At 49.2% G+C, this 21,641-nt stretch overlaps 1 protein-coding gene across 5 annotated transcripts; it reads right to left on the bottom strand.

Moving 5' to 3' along the window:
- Positions 1-973: 973 nt before the first annotated feature.
- On the bottom strand, positions 974-21,375 carry LOC120660340 (leucine-rich repeat receptor-like serine/threonine-protein kinase At1g17230). 5 transcript variants are annotated; one of them, XM_039938849.1, is made up of 10 exons: positions 20,970-21,116; positions 20,519-20,741; positions 19,227-20,360; positions 11,913-13,161; positions 11,745-11,810; positions 10,613-10,813; positions 2,849-2,932; positions 2,428-2,772; positions 1,915-2,309; positions 1,231-1,545 (listed from the first exon to the last, which is right to left on the bottom strand). In XM_039938849.1, exons 3-10 carry the CDS (start codon positions 20,313-20,315, stop codon positions 1,231-1,233), a joined length of 3,744 nt encoding a protein of 1,247 aa, XP_039794783.1. In that variant the 5' UTR covers positions 20,316-20,360; positions 20,519-20,741; positions 20,970-21,116. The 5 variants fall into 5 exon arrangements, with proteins under 5 accessions (XP_039794778.1, XP_039794783.1, XP_039794779.1 ...); XM_039938845.1 differs by having other exon boundaries at positions 20,542-20,741; XM_039938844.1 differs by lacking the exon at positions 20,519-20,741 and having other exon boundaries at positions 974-1,545; positions 11,745-11,808; positions 11,914-13,161; positions 20,970-21,365.
- Between the last annotated feature and the right edge of the window lie 266 nt (positions 21,376-21,641).

The raw sequence follows: 21,641 nt of genomic DNA, 5'->3' as shown, positions 1-21,641 counted from the left end.
AACACAATATGTTGCATGCGTAAATAAAATTCTATGTTCCAAATTAAACACTTTTGTGATGTTCAGCTCCTAAATGAATTTAGGAGTCAAGAGCAAAGAAAACTTAGTTTGACCCAAAAAGGAAAGTTGAGGGACTATATTGATCTATTTGGAAGTTGAAGGATGAACTTAACCCTTGAATTAAAGTGAATTAAAGTTCAGGGACTAAAATGCCTATTTTCCCATTCATTAACTATAAACACAGATTTGGTTTGTCCGTGTGATAGAACTCATTGGTTATTCTGCTCTAGCCACCATATGTATACCATGTGGATATTTGTAATTTTGGGCGTTGGTTTATAGTTCTATGGATCAATTAAATGATAGATGCATAAAGCTGTGTTGCTATAAGGTGGGGTCCGATTTCATATAAATATTAATTTTAGAATTAACATTTCATATAAACTGGTCAATACTGGTTGCACTCATCTACATTTTCCATGATATGGTCCTCAAATTTAACAAGAATCTAGTGTACAACATGCTGTCTCAAGGATTCCTCTCCATACGTCGTCAGGCCCGGTTTTGGCCCAGCGCAAGTGGCACTACAGCACCGGGCCTCCAAAATTTTGGGGGCCCATCTATAGTTCCCCTTAGGGGGTTTAGGCCCAACAACTGAAGCCCATCGGCCATCGCTGCACTCCAACCTGCTTGGCTACCTTCGATCCCGTCTGTGATTTGTATGTGAACGTGAGTTCGAGACTCCGCCAACGCAATCGCCTGTTGACCCTCGCCCCAACTCCAAGACCGCAAGTCCGCGACCGCGAGAAGCCATCCAGCCGAAACAACGAGGTCGTCGAGACGCTTGGTTTCTTGTCGCAAATCGCGATCTCCCCATCTCGTATCTCTGATTCTCTTCTCTTTCTTGGCAATGTTCACCCTTTTCTTTGGCGTTAATAATTAGATTACGTGCTAATATGCAAAACAAATATAATTATACTATGAATCCAAATGCATTTTGGTTATTTAGCTTTTGTTAAACCTAAGCATAGGGCCCAATTTTTTGTTTTGCACCAGGGCCCCCAAAACATTGTAACGGCCCTGTACGCCGTCGAAGTAAAGATGCAACAACTGCACACGACACTAGCTCCTCGAGCTCTGATGCCCTCAGGATAAGGTGTCCATGGCGAGTCGGCGACACATCGCAACATATTAACAGCAGGTCATGAGTGTGCTGTGTGTGTGCTATCATCACCTCGGCCCTGAAAGCTCAACTGAGCTGAGCTTGTAGGCTGACTCGACAATCCAATCTGATGTTCGACGTGAACCATGCTCGACATCCTGATCTACTGCTACCTTCAGCCACTCCTCCCATCTCTCAGCGAGGCCACCATCGCCTTCAAGCATTGTCACCACCTCTGACATCTTAGGACGTTCTGTGGGATCCGTCTGCGTGCAGAGGAGCGCGATCTGGAGCAGGGATTCCACCTCAACATCGATGTAGTTGTCATTTAGATCGTCATCAACCAGATTCTCAAGTTTCTTCTCCTTGAGCAACTCTTTGACCTGCACAAAGCACATAAACACTCTATTAGCTTGCCAGTCAAACCTGGTGTTTTATCATAATCATAAATAATAAAATGAAAACAACTCCTGTACAAGCTAAAGTGTATGTCAACGAATAGAAGAACATTACGTTCCAGTACTCTACCATATGCTCCGTTTTGCTGTAAACAATGCACCAATTCAGAAACAATACATTCTTTTTTAGACTCTACTGAAGCTCCATGTGTTATTATCAGATAAAGTGACTAATAATTTTTATAGTAGTACAGAAAAAGTGCACCCAAGCACAACATCATGCTGCAATTTCTGCAAAACGGCATGCATATCTACACTGCAATTTAAACTGTGGAAATGTCAATAGTAAGTTACCCAATCAAGCAGACTGGCATTGTCGTCATTGGCAAGGCGAGTAAGATCAAGGACACGCTGCCCTGTAACAAGCTCCAAAAGCATAATTCCATAACTGAATACATCAGTTTTTTCAGAGGATTTTCCTGTTGAATGATATTCTGGTGCAATGTGACCCATTGTTCCACTAACTGGAGTAGTTACATGGGCATCTTTGTAATCCATTAGTTTGGCTAAACCAAAATCCCCCACTACAGCTTCGAAGTCTTCATCTAACAAAATGTTTGCAGCTTTCACATCATGATGGATAATCTTCGGATCACACTGATCATGTAAATAGGACAGACCCTTGGCAGACCCCAATGCAATCCTCCTTCTAGTTTGCCAATCTAGTGGAGGTTCAGATCCTGGGCGTTCTGCAGAATAAAACCAAATAATAAATTCCTTCCAGTTTGATATTGTTGATAACACGGTATAAGAAACTAAAATACACAACAAAAAAAGACTATATGACTGCAGTAAACAACAGATTACCTCTTAAACGTGACGCAACACTTCCATTGGCCATGTATGGATACACAAGCAACCTTTCCGTTGGTGTCATACAGAATCCGCGAAGACGCAAAAGGTTTCTGTGTTCAACCGTACTAAGTATATCAACTTCTGCTTGAAATTGCAGCTCCCCAGCACCAGGTGTTATCTCCTGCTTTTGTCTCTTAACAGCTACTAATGAACCATCTGCCAGCCTTCCTTTGTAGACTTTGCCAAACCCACCTCTTCCAAGACTGTTCTTATCGCTGAAGCCATCTGTTGCAACTTCTAGTTCTCTAAGTGAAAATTTTTTAAGCTGGCCAAGATGCCCCTCTGGATCTTCCTTGGCTGCCACATTCGAAATCTCACATTAAGTTGATTTAATGTTATTCCATATGTTATTCTCCTACTGTTGAATGCTTACCAGGTACATTGGAGAAATGCTTTTTCGGTTTCCTGCGCGGCCAACATGCAAAACCAATTACTCCAGTACTGGAGGAACTACTTCCTGCAGAAAATGAAATGTCAGCAGCAAAAACATATATTATCATTATGTAGGAGAATAGAATTGGTATAATTGGATGATTGTATTGCTGAGCCTCATGGGCAAGATTATATAGGAGTACATTGCTCAGGGGGCAAGTAGCCTCCCTTAGAGATAAGGCAAGCAGGGATTACACAATCATAATCTACCATATCTGGAGATATCCCAATATACTCTTAACAATTTCTTACCCTAAGTTACTGTCATACAAACGCATGGAGCAGACAAAAGAGAGAAGCTAGTTATTGACATGTGCTGCATCGCATGCATGGTTGACAAAATTGTCATACAATTCTATGTCTAGGGGCTTGATTCTACGATTCTTTTTTTTTTTTGAAAAATTTATACGATTCTATTCATCAATATAACCTGTGTTTCTATGATTTTTATGTTAAGATCCTATGGTTGAGATCTTACCTTGAGAGCTCAGATCTGATTTAGGCCCTGTTTGGAACCGAGTTTGCTCAGCTTATAAGCAGAAGACGCAAAAAAATCCCGCCAAACGCTTTGCGTTGGACGCGCTTCAGCCCACCGCCGGCAACAGCAAAAAGCGAAAAGTGAACTGCGCGCACCTAAAACGCAGAAGCGAGTCCCCGGCCGCTTCTCGCTTATAAGCGCAGCGATTTTGTGGCTCGCGGTTCCAAACAGGCCCTTAGAATTTCTGACATTCACAACCTTAAACCACATGAGGAAGCCTTTTTATTATTTGATTAAAAATGCATTCAATATAGATACAACCTGTAACTTTTTTTTTGGTTTTGGGGGCTCTTTCCCCCCTTTTTTCTTCTTAATATATCAATGTGCAGCTCTCCTGCGTGTTCGAGAAAACATTATGTTTGTTTTGATGGTGTACAAATCCCAATTAGGATGTCATTTGGATGAAAAGTCAATGTAGGAAAACTCCTGCTGGACTAAAAGGTGTACTTGGAGTTAATAGTTGTGTTGTATATCTGAAGAAAGGGCTTTGAAGTTAGTGAAAATTGAAATACTACCTTGGTTGAACTTCGTTGACCATAGTGTATATGTGTATTGCATTAACGGCAAGCAAACTCACACATACCAAAGCATCAGGCCATAGAGGGTTATTGAACTATTACAATTGATAGACATTAACATGAATGATCCATTTGATGTTCTTTCTTGGGGTGGCGAAATTAAAGAAAGGCATGGATGGTAATGTTACATCGATATTTATTTAGAACTAGTACTTCCTTGATCAATGCCTATGGATTTAGCTTTATAAGAATCCTTGTTGAGCCACATCATCTCAATTTTACAAGCATTGGATTGGATCACTCCTAATTAGCAGTGATCAAAGAAGTTAGAGGTCACTATCTCCTTTTACTGCCGTGATAGAGAAAATAATCCATAAAAGGGCATGATCATTTCTTTTAGGCTTCTTGCCGGCATGGGGCTCAAGTTAGGTGGCTGCACCCTTTTTCTTACCACTATTCTTGGATCGAACCCTTGAACAGCACCATGAATTAGAGAGGCATCAAGTATTTTTACTACGCCCGTGGGTCCTCTGTTCTGCAGAGGCACCAGGCACCAGCAAACAGAGTGGGGAGATAATAATAATGAGATGGTTGACACAGGGAAGGAGCAGGAGGGACATTGTTAATGCACAGTGCCAACTGCCAAACGTATGCATCGGGCCATTGACTTTCTGTAGAAAGAGACAGGTATATACAACCAGTACATACATTTGACCAGGAACAAAGCCTTGCTAAATGCACCACATAGGCCCTGTTTGGGGTAGCGGCAGCTTTTGCAAAAGCTCCTTTTTAGAAAAGCTCCACCGGCTAGTCCAAAAGGCTGTTTTTCAGAGAATCTAGCAGGTCTGTTTGGGGGAGCTTTTGCCCATTAAGTTCTTGCTCATCAGGCCGACGAGGAGCAAAGTTGCCGGCCTCGACCGCGCGAAGAGAAGGGCGGCGCGGAGCAGGGCCGGCGGCGGGGGCCGCGTGGAGGCAAGGCGACGCGGAGCAGAGCCGCCGGCGGGGGGCGCGCGGAGGGGAGGAGATCCACTGGCGGCAGGTGGCCGCGCGGGGGGGAAGTTGGCGACGAGCAGAGCCGCCAGCGAGGCCGCGCGGAGGGGAGGCCGGCAGGGAGGAAATCCGCCGGTGGGTGGGCCGCGCGGAGAGGAAGGTGGCGAGGAGAAGAGCCGCTGGCGGGGCCGCGCGAAGGGAGGGCGGTGGGGCGGCGGGTGGCGACGGATCTGGGGCGGCGACCTCGAGGGAGGGGGAGAGGAGGCCACTGGCGGCCGATTTCCCCGGCTGCGCGGGTCGCCGGCGGTTGGCCGCGACGGATCTAGGGCCGGCGGAGACGGGCGGCGCGGACGGGCGGAGGAGCGGCAAGACGGGCGGTGCGGAGGGGACGAGGGACGCCAAAAGCTCGGGAAGCTGCTCCGAGGGAGCTTTTCCGCTTGTAGTGTAAAGAAGAGCTTTTGGAGCTTCCGCGGTTTGGAGAATGTGACCCCGTTTGGGGGAGCTTGTGGCTTTTGGAGCTTCCTGGAGAAGCAAAAGCTCCAGGAAGCTCCCCCAAACAGGGCCATAAAAAAGAATCAAAACCTTACCTTCTTTGGACCCTACCAACTCCTCTAGAAAACGAATAGTAATTGTCACCAGCAGCATAAGCTTGTTGTTTGTTGTTTCACGGCCTAATGATGCGTGCTTGCTTGGAAGTGGTTATGGGTACTTGCTTGGAAGTGGTTATGGTGCTTATCCGGTCTTATTCAGGTTTAAGCTAGCTTTCTAACAAAAAGTGTTGGTGTATGTGTGAGTGGCCTTATGGCCCATGTATAGGTTCCATATTACCCACTCTTCTAGGGTTTTGAGGAATACACACAATTATTCTCTCCTTCATGGTATCTAGCCTACCTCTCCCTCCCTCCCTCTAGCCGCCGCCACCGCCGCCGCCATGGCCGGCCGGCCACTGGTGCCGCCGCTGCGCCTCTCCTCCTTCCCTCCCCTCCCCTCCCCTCTTCCTCTCCCTCCTCCTCTGCTCCCTCTCGGGCGGATCTGGGTGCCTGGGCCCTTGCCGCCGGCGCCCGGCCGCCCGCCTTTCCGGCCGCCGGCGCTCCTCTTCTCCCGCCCTGGTCCTCCCCGGCCGCCGCGCTGGCCCTCATCGAGGCCGTGCCGGCCGCGGACGCCGCTGCAGGAGCAAGGGTCGCGGGCGCCGCCGCCCACCGCGCAGCCGTTGCCTCCGGCAAGCAGCCTACCGCTGACGCCGTCCTCAGTGGGCAGCAGGCCGACGCCGTTCTCGTCGCGACCCTTCTCGCCGCCAAGTCGGAGGCTTCGGCGGCTCAGGAGCGTGTCCGCGTGGCTGCCTCGCTTGGGAGCGCGAGCGCGCCACGGCCGACGCCCTCGCTCTTCGGGTCGCCGAGGCGGAGCACTACTTCCGCGTCTCCTCCGGCCAGCTGCCCGTCGTCCCTGAGCACGGTGCCTCTTCCTCCCACCAGGCTCCGCCCGCTGGTTCTGGACCCCAGCACAACCCGATCGACCCCATGATCGCCCAGCTCCACCTCCAGGCCACCGGCGTTCAGAACATCAGGGCCCTGGTCACCGTCCTCCTCGACCCCACGTCCTCCTCCTACGGACGCTGGAGGGACCAGGTCTTCCTCGCCCTCCGCCCTCGACAACCACGTCCTCGTCGACTCGCCGATCGAGGCGCGGGATGTGGTGTGGCTGTGCCTCGACAGCGTCGCCATGTCCTGGATCTTTGGGACCATCTCCCTAGATCTTCAGGATCTCGTCCGGACCCACGGCGTCACCGCGCGACAGGCCTGGCTGGCGCTAGAGAGGCAGTTCCTCGGCAACGCCGAGTTCCGCGCTCTCCAGCTCGACGCCAGCTTCTGCACCTTCGAGCAGGGGGACCTCTCCGTCGGTGAGTTCTGCCGGCGGATGAAGGGCATGGCTGATGCTCTTCACGACCTCGGGTGTCCGGTGTCCGATCGGGTCTTGGTGCTCAATGTCGTGCGACGCCTGAGCACCACCTATGACCACCTGAAGACATGGATCACCCGCCAGAGGCCCTTCCCCTCCTTCTTGCAGGTCCGGGACGACCTCGCCCTCGAGGAGATCACCAGGGGTCTCGCGCCCGAATCGTTCTCGTCCACCCCCACCGCGCTCGTTGCTGCTTCACCGCTCCTGCCACCTCCCTCCTTGGTGCTGCTCCCGCCGGGCAGACCGGAGGTGGGGGGGACGGGGTGGTGGTAGTGGTGGCCCTGCTTCTGGGGTACCGGTACCGGTGGGGGCCGTCGGGGCGTGCCGACGCCGTCTTCCACCACCTAGCACCGCCGGCTTGGTCACCCCGACCGCGACGTTTTGGCTCAACTCGGTCGTAGTACCAATGTTCCAGGTACTAGGACCCCTACTGAGCATCTTTGTCATGCGTGCCAGTTAGGTCGTCATGTCAGACTTCCTTTTTCTTCGTCTTCTTCGCATACTGCGTATGCCTTTGATCTTGTTCACTGTAATCTGTGGATATCTCCTGTACTCAGCATGTCGGGTTATAAATATTATCTGGTGGTGGTTAATGATTTTTCTCATTATTCTTGGACTTTTTCTTTGCGCGCCAAGTCTGAGACCTTCCCCACCCTCCTCCACTTCTTTGCCTGGGTGTCCACTCAGTTCGGCCTCAACATTAAGGCCACCCAGGGTGACAACGGGCGTGAGTTCGATAACTCCACCTCCCGTTCCTTCTTCCTCTCACGGGATGTTCAGCTGCGTATGTCTTGTCCGTATACCTCTCCTCAGAACGGCAAGACTGAGCGGATGATTCGCACGACGAACGACGTCGTGCGCACCCTTTTGATCTAGGCCTCTCTGCCCCCGCGCTTCTGGGCTGAGAGCCTCCACACCGCCACCTACTTGCTTAACCACCTTCCGTCCACTGCTTCTCCTGCTCCCGCTGCACACCACGCTCTTTTCAGTACCCCTCCTCGCTACGACCACCTTCGGGTCTTCGGGTGTGCATGTTACCCTAACATCTCCGCCACTGCTTCTCACAAACTGGCGCCCCGCTCGACTCGTTGTGTGTTTCTTGGTTACTCCCCTGACCACAAGGGGTATCGATGCTTTGACCTCACCTATCGTCGCGTACTGATCTCCCGACACGTCATGTTTGACGAGTCGGAATTCCCCTACTCCACCTCCTCCACACCTTCTCCTGACTCCGAGCTGGAGTCGCTGTTTTCGACTGACCCGGTAGTTCAGCCACCTTTACCTGTCTGTCCTTTCCCTGCAGGTTTTCCCGGTGCACCGGCACCGCTTCCGGTGATCCCTGCTGCGCCCAGTGCGGCCCTGGTGCCTGCTGTCGCGCCACGCGCGGCCCCAGGACCTCCTTTCGTGCCGTGCGCGGCCCCGGAGTCCCCTGCTGTGCCACACGCGGCCTCGGTGCCTCCCCCTGCACCTGCGCGGTACGCTCAGCCGGTGCAGGTGTACCGGCGTCGTTCGGCGCCGCCTCCGGCTCCAGACCCCTGCGACGCCTACACCGGAGCCGTCGCCTCCGCCGCCTCCACCTCCTCGCTCTCATGTCGAGCCGGCGGTGTACCACCCGCCAGTCGTCCATCGGGATCCTCGACATATTCATCCCATGGTGACTTGGCGGATGGCGTCTCAGGCCGCGACTCTCGCCACCGAGGGGGAGCTGCGGGTCTCTCCGGTACCCTCCTCTGTCCGCGACGCCCTGGCGGATCATCACTGGCGTCGCGCGATGGAAGAGGAGTACGCAGCTCTTCTTGCAAATCAGACGTGGGACCTCGTGCCGCGTCCGTCTGGTTGCAATGTGGTCACAGGCAAGTGGATCTGGACGAATAAGCGTCGAGCTGACGACACACTGGAGCGCTACAAGGCTCGCTGGGTTCTTCGGGGTTTCACCCAGCGGCCTAGTGTGGACTATGATGAGACCTTCAGTCCAGTGGTGAAGCCTGCTACTGTGCGCCCGGTCCTTTCACTTGCGCTCTCTCGCTCTTGGCCTGTGCACCAGCTGGATGTGAAGAATGCGTTTCTTCATAACACTTTGTCAGAGACAGTCTACTGCTCTCAGCCAACGGGATTTGTAGACTCCAGTCGTCCGAACATGGTCTGCCGGCTCAATAAGTCTCTTTATGGTCTGAAGCAGGCTCCTCGGGCTTGGTATTCTCGGTTCGCCACGTTCTTGCTGACATTGGGGTTCACCGAGGCCAAGTATGACACGTCTCTCTTCATCTACCGCTGTGGGGATGACTGCCTATCTGCTGCTCTATGTCGATGACATTGTGCTCACAACTTCCAGTCAGCAGTTGCTTCAGCGCGTCATCTCCTCTCTACAGCAGGAGTTTGCTATGAAGGATCTTGGTCAGCTCCACCACTTCTTGGGCGCGACTATTGAGCCTCGCCCGTCCGGCCTCCTCCTTTACCAGCGGTTGTATGCCCTCGATATTCTGGAACGGGCTGGGATGACGGATTGCAAGCCTGCTCCACTCTTATCGACACTCAGGCGAAGCTGTCTGCTGATCTGGGGGATCCTGTGGCTGATCCTACTACCTACCGGAGTCTGGCCGGTGCCTTGCATTACCTCACCTTCACCAGGCCGGATCTCACCTACACTGTTCGGCAGGTCTGTCTCCATTTGCATGATCCCCGGGAGTCACACCTTGCAGCGCTGAAGCGTCTCATCCGCTACGTCCGTGGCACTGTGGACCTCGGCCTGATCCTTCACCGCTCATTCTCTGCTAAGCTGGTTGTCTACACCGACGCTGACTGGGTTGGCTGTCCGGATACTCGCCACTCCACTTCCGGCTACGCCGTCTTCCTGGGCGGCAACCTGGTCTCCTGGTCGTCCAAACGGCAGCCGGTTGTCTCCCGCTCCAGTGCCGAGTCGGAGTACCGGGCTGTCGCTAACGGCGTGGCGGAGTCGTCCTGGCTACGACAGCTCTTGGCGGAGCTCCACAGCCCGCTCGCCAAGAGCACGCTCGTCTACTGCGACAACGTCAGCGCCGTGTATCTCTCCACCAACCCCATCCAGCATTAGCGGATGAAGCATGTGGAGATCGACTTGCACTTCGTTCGCGACAGGGTCGCTATCGGCGATGTTCGGATCCTCCATGTCCCGACCACCTCCCAGTTTGCTGACATCTTCACCAAGGGTCTCCCCTCCTCGACTTTCTTGGAGTTTCGCTCCAGCCTCAACGTAGCAGGTGGCTAGTTGTGTTTGCGGGGGGTGTTTGCCCTGTGTGTGCTTTCTTTATTGTCCAGTTTTGAACACCGCTGCGCCGGTAGTTCAGACTGCGGGGGGGGTGTTGGTGTATGTTTGAGTGGCCTTATGGCCCATGTATAGAGGTCCATATATAGGTTCATATTACCCATCTTTCTAGGGTTTGAAAGAATACACACAATTATTCTCTCATTCAAAAAAATTTGCCTGCCATGGAGAAAGCAGGACCAAGGCCCTGTAGCTTGTAGGACGTGCACCAGCTCCATTGCTACTGTTACTGTGTAATTATGATTAGAGAAGGACTATTGTACTTGAAAGTAAACTAGGTTTTCCTGGTTGTGTTGATTCTTGGGTTAAAAATGTTTATTGATCACGATCCAGTAAGAATACCAGCTTAAGGAGCGCAGTGAACGATGTAGGATATGGATAACGGGAGTAAAAATTGGTGACCTGCTGATTGAAGCTTTCGAGGCTGGCAAGCTTCTCCAGTGCGGCGGTTCTCATGTAGTTGGGAGCGGCGCCGACGATATCGTCGAGGGACTGATGCAGCTAGTGTAGCCTCTGCGCGAGTGCCTGCTCCGACAACTGCTGCTAGTTGTAAGTCCCCAGCAGCTGCTGCTCCATCAGCGGGTTCAGCAGCGATATCAGTATCTGCATGACCAAGAAAAAGAAAGGCTAAGTACGGCACGCCGCACGCCACGCCGACAGCTGTGTACAGACAGCATGGCAGCAGTAGTACCTTGAGCAGCTCAGACATCTACGGCTATAGACTACTCAAGTCAAGACATATCGGGAAAAGTCAGGCAATGCTGTTTATTAAAATATAACCTTGTTCACCTATCCTATCTGATTTCCACTGTTCTTGACTCAAAATTTTTACATAAATCCTTTCTTATACAGTTTTGGGGCTATCTGATGAGAATTATTAGTACAAATAAGTCAGGTCCATAACTTTAAAAAAGAGTGTAGCCAGTGTTAAAAGCTCCGATTGAAGGTGATGTGGGAGGAAGAAAATGACCCCGATAAGGGACACCGAGTAGGTCTGGGCGACTAGTTTTCTAGTCGTCCGACTAGTCGTCCGACTAGTCGTCGACTAGTCGCGATTAGTCGCACGATCAGGTTGGAAAACGATCAGACTTGAGATTGTTTTGTGGGCTGTTTGAGTTGGGGGCCTCGGCCGGTGATGGGCTGGCAAGGTGGCCCATTAGGTTTTTGGTATATAGAGGCTGAGAGACAGGAATATGGACTATGGGACAGGAATACAGAGTTCTGGACAGTTCACAAATCATCTCTCACAAATAAGTGAAAAATCGACCATTATTGTTGCCTTCATACTTGCTTTCTATTAAGTAATATGTAGTACATATATCATATCGGTCCTGGGACATATAGGACGACTAGGACCGACTAAGCTCGACTAATCGGCCTGATCGACGACTAATCGCGACTAGTCGTCTGATCGGTCCCATGGCGACTAGGTTCAACTAGACGATTTGAAAACATGGCTCCCGTTGAGGGAAGTGTAGAAATTGTTTCACAAAAAAGTGTAGAAATTAGGAAGTGGTAAAATGTGCCTCCATACCAGTTGGGATAGTGGGATGCTGAGGAACGTTATGACTTGTACGTGCAGATGAATTCTCAAAGACCTAAAAAATCATTAGTAAAAATAATTTCTTTTAGTGAATCACTACACGACAAAAGTTCTGTAATATTTTAAAATAAAAACTAGATACAAAGTTAGGTAGAATTACCTTAGTGGTACGTTCAGAGTTACCAGCTTGGCATGATTGACTTGCTATTGCTTCCTCACTTCCGTCATGCACACACACATTCAGCTCCTTGATAATCTCTACTTCATTGTCACTAAGACAGACTTGCTGTTCTGGAATCAAGCATCGAATTTGTTGGTCACAGGTTTGTAGACATTTGGGATGTAGTTTAGGGAAGTTTGCAGTCCACCCAGGCATAGCATTGATCTTGTGACATCCATCCACGTTAAGGTTCTCTAGATTATTATGTGGTAACATTCCAAGGTTTATGTGAAGATCTACACACCCTGCAAGGTCTAGAATCCGCAAGAATGCAATGTCAATGAATGATTGAGGAAGATTTTGAATTCTTCTGCATCCTGAAAGTATTAGAACCTCCAAACTAGCAAGCCTTCCAAGAGATGCAGGCACTTCTTCAAGCTCGCAGCAATTGGATACATTCAAGAACTGAAGAAAACAAAGTTCACCAAATGATTCTGGTAACTTCTTGAGTCTGGTGCATTTGGACAGGATTAGATCCTCTAAATTTGTTAGTCTGCCGAAGGATTCTGGCAATGATTGAAGTTCTGTACAACTTGATATATCCAAAAATCGAAGTTCTTGAAATCCACTGATAGATTCAAGTAGCTGGTGAGCTGCTGGACAGCATGACAGGTTAAGATGCTGCAAACTCTTAATATCCTCAAGTTTTGAGGGCAGGTGATGGAGTTCGCGACATCCTTTTAGGTTAAGATATTTTAACTTCTGAAAAGTTCCAACAAAATCAGGTAGCACCTGAAGACGCGTCTCTGAGAGATCCAGAGCTTCAAGGTTTTGTAAGAAACTCATTTGATCAGGCAGTGCTTGAATTGCTGAGCTAGAAATGTCAATGTACCTCAGATGGGTTAACTGGTAAATAGAACTAGGTATTTTGAGAAACGAGCATCTACTGAGGTCCAATACATGTAGGTGCTTTAGACCAGAGAATATTTTTTCTATAAACTTTTCTCCCCCACAGTCCTTCAAACATATCGCCCTTACACTTGTGAGAAAAACTTTGCGAAGTTTGCATCCATCATTGCATCTAGTCAATACTGCATATCGGGATGTGCAAATCTCGGTGCCATCATTATTTTTCCTTTCACCATCCATAATAAATAGATCATGACTGGTAACATATCTGGCAAACTCATGTACTAAATTGTGCACATTGACGATCTTTGAGGCACTAGCGTAATTTAGTCCACTACCCTGTACAGAGGTTTATAACTTAATCATAAGGAATAGTTTACTACAAATCAACCATACTACTTGAACCCAGAAATGCTAATTACTGTTTGGTTCTGACATGTATCAAGGCCAGTGGCACTGGCAGACCTGCAAAATGTTCAACTGAGGGTGCACACAACAATGCACAAAATAAGTCCACTTTCTTCTATTGTAGATTAATACTCAGTAATTCCTAATATTCCACTTGCAGTTCCCAAGCTTTAAGCTGGTGGACGCAAGTCCCAACTAGTCCACATCTATTTATCCTCTAAAACAGGCAACACATAGCTGCACACCCATCAAGAAATATGCACATCGTGAACCTAATCATTGTGCAGTCAGGACTTTGCATATGTTTAGCAATTTGAAAAGGTGTACAAATCCAACCGCATGATATGCTAAACCTCCAACCATCATGAGTTGACAAATTAAATCATAACGTGACACTTCGCCGACCCAACTTCACACCAAACCGTTCATCACACCTGTTGCGAAAGAACTGGTAGTGATACTAGCATCACAACCGACCTATTGTTGGTCGGGAAATCTTAAATTGATGACCTATAGTTCGCTGTGCACATTAACTGATCGAAACTTTTACCAACCCATGTATGGCGCTAATTTTGTGCTGTGCTATATTGGCAATGATTACATGAAGTGCAAGTCGAGTACATGCACTGGATGATCCGGTGACTGGAAACAATACATGTCAGAGTATTCAAGTTGGTTCCAAGCACAAAGTAATGAAGATATAAATGCATATTCTCTATGCTGAATGATGAATAATATGAGTGCAGGACAAATCTTCAAAGGATCAACCACTACAAGAGGATTTGAATTGGAAATGCTGGACGATCCGTCAGGGAAGAGTTATACGCGTCCTACTAATGGTCAGATAAACAACAAAGAACATAATTGTCTTCAGAAAATAGAAACGTTGCAAGTTCTGTATAATCTAACGATACAAATAAAGGCGCCTAACAATGCGCCATAGTTTCAACCGAAGCAGTTGAAGATTAGATCTCAGTGGCCCAATGGAAAACTAATAGCATAGTATAATCCGACCATGGCCATGGGGAACTTGCATGATTATCCAGTGTTCACATTTGTAGAGGATCGTTGGAGCAACAACTAGTTTGAGTGGTTAAACTATAATTCTATAAATGCCACCCTCACTCTGCTATTTGGATTAGCTATAATCCACAAGAAGCCTAGACACAGGTGCATATGTAATCTAAGAAATTTTTGTTGTGTGTGGGTGTATTTGTAAGGGTTTCCTAACATTTTTTTTCTTGTTTTCTAATATTATGATATGCAGCTCTTTTGCGTGTTAGGGAGAAAAATTGAATAAAACAAGGGTTCACACGCAAGAACTGTGATGGTGCAACTCTTTTATGAATGGAGTCTATGGAGAGAAATGTACTTGTTAAATTACTAACTTACAAGCATGCCTATTCTGAGATCTATTAAAATAAGGACAATATGAGTGCAATATGTGTTATGTGGGCATACTTGGGAGTATATCTAAGGCACAACCACTAAAATAAAAACCCAAATCCCGTCAGTTTATCAGTGAGGTGCATTATAGTGATAGTCTATGTATTACTAAAGGTTTCAAATAAGTTTTTACAATGATTCTTAATTGCATCACTCACTCAATATTTCAAAACTCATGCACAATCAAATTTGAATTTGATACATGAACTAGGTTGTCACCGAGGTTTTTAAGAAATTAAAAAGTTGATTAATGTGGTGTACAAATTTCCAAACATGCATGAAATAGCTAAAACGGTGTCAAAATTGTTAAAAACAGGTTATAAGAACAAGTAGGATGACTATAAGAAATCACTTTAGCTATCCTAATAATTTGTATTACATAACGTGTAAACAAGGGAATAAAGGAAAAGACATCTGGTAACCAACTAGTAGGTGTAAACAAGGGTATAAAGGAAAAGACATCTGGTTCCTATGCAATGAGCAAATTGTGAGGTGGATTGTCAAGGGCGTCTGTGCCCAAGATGGCTGGGCCTCAGCTACAGAGGCGCACAACATGACAACTTCGGCGAAGAAAGCCTGCGCCACCGATTCCGCGGAATATGGATGGGCCAGCGGAATGAAGTGGCAGTACTTACTGAGGCGGTCGACCACCGTGAGGATCACCGATTTGCCACCAACACGGGGCAACGCTTCAATGAAGTCGAGACCGATGTCGGCCCAGACTGTGGTCAGAACTGGCAGCGGCATGAGAAGGCCCGCCGGGTGTTCCGACTTGTGGCGCTGGCACGTCGTGCAGGCGCGGACATAGTCCTGAACCACCGTGCGCAGGTTGGGCGAGTGGAAATCACGGCGTAGGCGGTGTAGGGTGTGCTGGACGCCCTCATGGCCATCGGTATGCACGGCGGTGAGCACTTCCTGGAGGAGAGGTGACGCTAGGGGGGTGTAGAGGCAGTCGTTGAATGCCACCATGCCATAGATGAGAGACCACGGCACCACGCGCTGGTCAGCGTCGAGCTCATTTTTTTGCGCCACCAGCGCCGGGTCTGTGGAAGTGGCTTGACGAAGACGCTCGATGAAGTCAAACTGTGGCCTCGAGATGGCGAGGAGGTCGGCTTCCTCCGTGTCGTGGCGGACAAGGCGTCTGCCACCGTGATCGGGCTCCCTGCCTTGTACTCGACTGTGAAATCATAGCCAAGGAGCTTACCCACCCAATGGTGTTGTGGGATCATAGCCAAGCGTTGGTCGAGGAGGAACTTGAGGTTGTAGTGATTCGTCTTCACCAAGCAGCGGCGGCCCCAGAGGTATGGGCGCCAGTGGCGGATGGCGACGACGAGGCCGATGAGCTCGCGTTCGTAGGTCGACTGAAGAACGCCAGCGGGTGTTGTCCCTGCAAAAGAAGAGCTGTGAGGGCTGGTTGAAGTCCGGAAGTGTGAGGATGGGCGCCGTTGTGACGGCATTCTTGAGAGTGGCGAACGCAGCAGCGGCCTCGTCGTTCCATGAGAACCCCTCCTTGCGGAGAGGGGCCGTGAGAGGGGCAGCGACCATGCTGAACTCCTTGACGAACTTGCAGTAGTTCCCTGCAAGGCCTAGGAAACCGCATACCGCCCGTGCTGACCTCGGTTGAGGCCATTCCGCGATGGCCTGCACCGTGGTCGGGTCCAAGGTCACTCCGTCGACCGAGATGACGTGAGCCAAGTAGGTGATGGACGTGGCGCCAAACTCGCACTTGGAGCGCTTGACGAAGAGCCGGTGTTGCTGAAGGAGGTCGAGGACAGTGCGGATGTGTTGCAGATGAGCCGCCCACGAGTTAGTATGTCGTTGAAGAAGACGAGGACGAAGAGTCGGTGTTGCTGAAGGAGTTAGTACATCATTCATGAGGGCTTGGAACGTCACCGAGGCATTGCATAATCTGAAGCATGACCAGGAACTCGTAGAGGCCGTATGTGTTCGGAAGGCAATCTTGGCGATGTCGGTGGCGTTCATCCAGACCTGGTGATATCTGGAGTAGAGGTCGAGTTTGGTGAAGAAGCAGGCATGGAATAGCTCGTCGAGTAGTTCATCCACCACCGGGATGGGGTAGGCGTCCTTGACAGTATTGGCGTTGAGGGCGCGGTAGAAACGGCATGTGCCGTCGACCTTCTTGACCAATAGGACTAGCGAGGAGAACGCCGAGGTGCTGCGCCGGATGATCCCCTGGCCAGCATGGCGGCACACTGGCGTTCAAGCTCGTCCTCGTGCGAGGCGGGGTAGTGGTAGGGCCGAACTGCCACAGGTACGGATCCAGGGAGGAGGTTGATGCAGTGGTCCCTGGAGCGCGGCGGGGGCATGCCGGATAGCTCAACAAAGAGGGCGTCCAACTCGTGCAGTAGTGCCGCCAAGATGCCGTCGTCAGAGCAGACCTTCAGGCCCGGACCATCCGGACCCGCGACCTCGTGCCAGCGCACCCTGCGACCCTCGCGCTAGAAGGACATGGTGAGGGCGCCAAAGTCCCACAGGATTGGCCCGAGGGATGCGAGCCACTGGGTGCCGAGGATGATGTCGTAGCCCGCGAGCGGGAGCGCAAAGAAGTCCGCGGTGAAGACATCGTTGCCGATGATGCATGGCGCGGCGCGGTACACTCCCGAGGTCGGGAAGCGTTCGCCGTCGTGGAGTTGCATGGTGGTACGACTGGCGGCGTGCTCGGAGATGAAGTTGTGTGTAGATCCCGAGTCGAGCAGCGCGAGGAGGGCGATGTTGCCGAGGGAGATGCGCACTTGCATTGTCTCGCTAGTGCAAACCTCGGCGATCGCATGTAGCAATATCTGTGGGGATTTGTCGCAAAGCTCCTGGGGCTCGGTGTCGTCGTCGCCGTCGTCCGCGAGGTTGAGGACGAAGATGCGTTGGCACACGCGGTTGTGGCTGCGCCCAAACTTTTCGTTGCAGTTGAAGAAGAGTCTGAGGCGGCAGCATTCCTCCATCTCGGCTTGACCGGGCGGCGGCCCTCGACAAGTACCAGCGTCGACGTCGTGGCGGCCGGTGGCGGCGTCGGGAGCGCCCGGCGCGGCGCCGACAAGATGCCCCACTGGTGAGGGCGCGGTGGGTTTGGAGTCGGCGCGGCCGCCGCCTCGCACTGGTCGCGGAGCTCCAGTTTGCGGGCAAGACTCATGGCGACGGCGAGGGACTGTGGGTTGTGGATCTCGACGTCGAGCCTGGGGGGCGTCTGCAGTCCCGCCATGAAGATCTGTACCTTCTAGACCTCGATAAGCAGTCCCAGTGCGCTTGCACACCATGAGTTCGCCGAGGGGGTTGGACCACAGAGGAGGACCAAAAGCGCAAGTGGAGGAGTTCGGTGAAGTGGCGCCATGGTGGCGTGCCCTCATCACGTTGGACCTGGATGTACCACAGTTGGGCCGCGGCTTCAAGGTTGTAGGAAGCCATCCAAACCTTCTCCACGATGCACTGCTAATGGAAATAGGATTCGCAGCGGTTAATGAACGCTAACAGATCCGATTTACTATCGTACTTGGGGAAGTCCATCTTCTGGAAACGCGGTGGTCGGTCGCTGTGGTGCTTGCCGGGGAATTGGCCATGGGCGCCCGAAGATGATGAGTCAGCACGGTGCTCCTGTTGGAGCGTGTCGACCTTGGCCTGCAGGGTCTCGACAGTCGCCGTCAACTTGGTGATGAGGGCCACGAGATCGGATGTCGTTGGTTCGGCCATTGGCGATAAAGCAGATGAAGTTGGGGAAGGTGGCACGGGGGCGAATGGCACGGCGACAGTGGTGGTGTTGTGGGGTTGGCTCGAGGTGGAAGAGGATCACCCGGATACTGATACCAGGTTGTCAAGGGCGTCAGTGCCCAAGACGGCAGGGCCTCGGCTACGGAGTTCGTAGCCTTGGCTGGTAATGGCGTCGGGGTTGTTGCCCAACTGCCCAATGTTGAAGGAGGTGAGATTAGGAAGAAGAAGGGGGATTAGGGTTTGGTAATTCTTGATTGATTCCTCCAAATGACTGAGTACAGCAATGTATAGGCGCCTTGACCCCTGGTAATTAGGAAACAAACTAAACAAATCCCTTTTACTTAGACACTAATTGCTCCTGCCGCTGACTCTGTTGCCAGTTCTCCCGCACTGCTGGTCTGGTCACACGTGCGCGTGGGCGGCGCTGGTAGTGGCGGCCCCACATGACATGGATCCTTTAGTGTGATTTTCTTTTTGCTGCAGAACACATATTTCTAAAATGCAGAATCAATAAAACTGTGAGTTCAAATCTCAGATTATCACTGTTGGAATATCATTGATTATTCTCGACTGTTCGGGGATCTAAGTTTCTGGTCGTGTCTTTACACGAACGTGTTGTTGATGCTCATTACGTAAAATTTTTCTATATATCCAAAGTTCAATAGAAGTATCATCCAGAAGACATATGATCTTTTTATTAACTGATTGTCCAAAACAATGATCAGCTAAAACCTATCTAATCCAACCCATTATGCTAGTTATTAGTCAAACATCAGAAAAGCTCGTCTTAACATATTGAACTGCAAAACTCCAAAAATACACTAGTCACTTACTGAGGATTTATTGGGTGCTTCAAGGAAGAATACAGAAAGCAATTCCTGGATATACTTCTTCCCTTGGGAATAAATAGGTAAGGAACCATGTGTTGACCCGAGGATGCCAAGCGCAGCCCACTGTCTGATCAGATTTTCCATACGAATATCAGATCCTTTAGGAAACATTGATAGATGGTTAAGGCATGATTTCAATGCCGATGACATGTTGTAATATATCTGTTTAATTGATGAGAACATGTTGACCTGGAATGGAAACTGTCTCTCCAATTTCCACAGATCTTGATTTTCATCATTCCAAATGCTCATGCCTTTATCACGCACCAATGAACCGAGACAATGAGCCACTGCTGGTATACCTTCACACCTATTAACAATCTGCTTCCCCATTCGTGTGGGGTCTGAGTTATCTCCACCACAAAACACCCTTCGAGAAAATATAGTCCAACAATTTTCTTCAGATAAAGGACCCAATTTGTAGGGCTGAATAGTATGCACCAGCTTAGCAACATTTTCACTAGAAGTAGTCACTATAATCTTGGTCTTCTCTATGCCTCGTAGCATTTTCTTGAGATGAAGTAACTCCCCTTCATCTGTGCTCCATAGGCCGTCCAAGACAATGAGACATCTTTTATGATGAAGTACTTCTCGAAGACACTTCATTATGATCTGAGGATCATCTTCGATTTCCTCTTTGACTTGTGACATGCCTTGCTCTGTTCTGTTAGCTTCTGAAATTATTGCACTAGCAATACCCTTAAGACTATAAGTCATATTGAGATTGATCCATATATGGAGATCAAAATTATATCGTACATCTTTGTCAGTGAAAATGAGCTGGGCAAGAACTGTTTTCCCCAATCCCCCAAGACCTACTATAGGAATTATGGAAAAAATTTCTTCACAGTTACACAAGAGCAAGGCTCTTAAATTTTCCTTATCATTATCTCTTCCAATTATTGCAGATTCATCAAACACATCATGATGACAAGTTTGATCTCCATCAGTACTGTGGTGCAGTAAGCTCAATATGAAGTCTTTTGATACATGATCCAAACTTTTTCTTATCTTCTTTATTTTTTTCACCATACGGCAATGAAGAACTGAGTGGTTAGACGAGAAGAAAAATACTGCCTGAAATTTCACCATCAAGTGATCATTAAGTAGCTATCTGATTTCAGAATCTCCAGGGTACCTTTTCTTAAGAATAATTAACAGCATCAAAAATCAAATTGCACTTCAAGCTAACAGTTTTGAATGGAAAAATGTTAAAAACATAAGACATGGTATACCAGGAAAGTAGGAAGGTGCCTACTTGAAAGCCTTGGAAGTGTCCAGCCAATCTAATACTAGTTGTCATGTTCCTCTGTCCTAGATTGGTTTTTATATTGTTTGATATGGGAAAGGAACAATTACAGCATGAAGCGAAATGATTGGATGGTTGTGAATATGGTTTCCAACAAGGACTCTTCCAAAATAGCATGCGAATATTGAAGTGAAGGTGTCCTAGTTATTCTGCACACACAACCGTCATCAACATAGTAAATTGGCAAAATAGATATTTGTTGATACTAAAAAATGACCCAAAGTGCATCCAAGAATAAGGCAGCGTTGACAACCAAAATTTCCCGACAGAGTAACATGTGGTCTGTCTGAAAAGCGGAAAAGGAACTTGCGCTGAACAATCCGAAGATTGTTTCTTCAAATCGAAATTATAAGCCTAAATTCATCCATAGTACTGACCTGTGACCAGAGATCTGAAGCCCCATCAAACTTCCGACCCCTGCTGCTGCCATCTTCAAGCTCGTCGAGAATATCTTCCACATCGTAGACATTCTGTTTGATCTTTCTCAGGCGGGGCTGACTGCTGGCCTCGAACGGTTGCTTCTCCGCAGCAGTCAGCTCGCCTTGCAATCTGTAGAGAGCTCTCATTACGCGCGATAGATCCACCGCTACGTTGGAGGGAAGGTCCATTCCACGGCCGCCGGAGGCAAGCCTCCTTTGGAGTCGATCTACATCAGCGCTAGCAGGGGCCATGGCTGGCCGATCTTGGACCCAAAAAATGGGGGCGGGATTTGTGGCGTGGCATCAACAAAGATAATTCCGGAGCACAGCAGTAGTATGTCGTTTGGGATTACTACTCTCTCTTGGGTTATCGATTATAATATATATGGCCGGCAGTACTTAGGTTTACCATTTTAAACATAGCCCTTGTTTAGTTCCCATCAAAATTTCAAAACTCCCATCAAAATTTCAAAACTTTACAAAATTTTACATCGCATCGAATCTTTGAACGCATATATGAATATAGCTAAACAAAATAACTAATTACACAATTTGTTTATAATTTGCGAGACGAATTTTTTGAGCCTAGTTAATTCATGATCAGACAATAATTGTCAAATATAAACGAAA

Source organism: Panicum virgatum, chromosome 2N (genome assembly GCF_016808335.1).
Source record: "Panicum virgatum strain AP13 chromosome 2N, P.virgatum_v5, whole genome shotgun sequence".
NCBI classification, from domain to species: domain Eukaryota; kingdom Viridiplantae; phylum Streptophyta; class Magnoliopsida; order Poales; family Poaceae; genus Panicum; species Panicum virgatum.
The sequence above is the reverse complement of the archived record's forward strand: the minus strand, read 5'-3'. Positions and strand labels throughout refer to the sequence as shown.

Bases quoted from the DNA above. Each gene is read 5' to 3' on its own strand.
- LOC120660340 (XM_039938844.1), bottom strand. From the start codon at position 21,263: ATGGCCCCTGCTAGCGCTGATGTAGATCGACTCCAAAGGAGGCTTGCC. The intron at 13,162-19,226 runs GTAAGTGACTAG...ACCTCTGTACAG, and splicing joins AAGCACCCAATAAATCCTCA to GGTAGTGGACTAAATTACGC. The intron at 10,814-11,744 runs GTATGGAGGCAC...TTGGTCATGCAG, and splicing joins GCATCCCACTATCCCAACTG to ATACTGATATCGCTGCTGAA.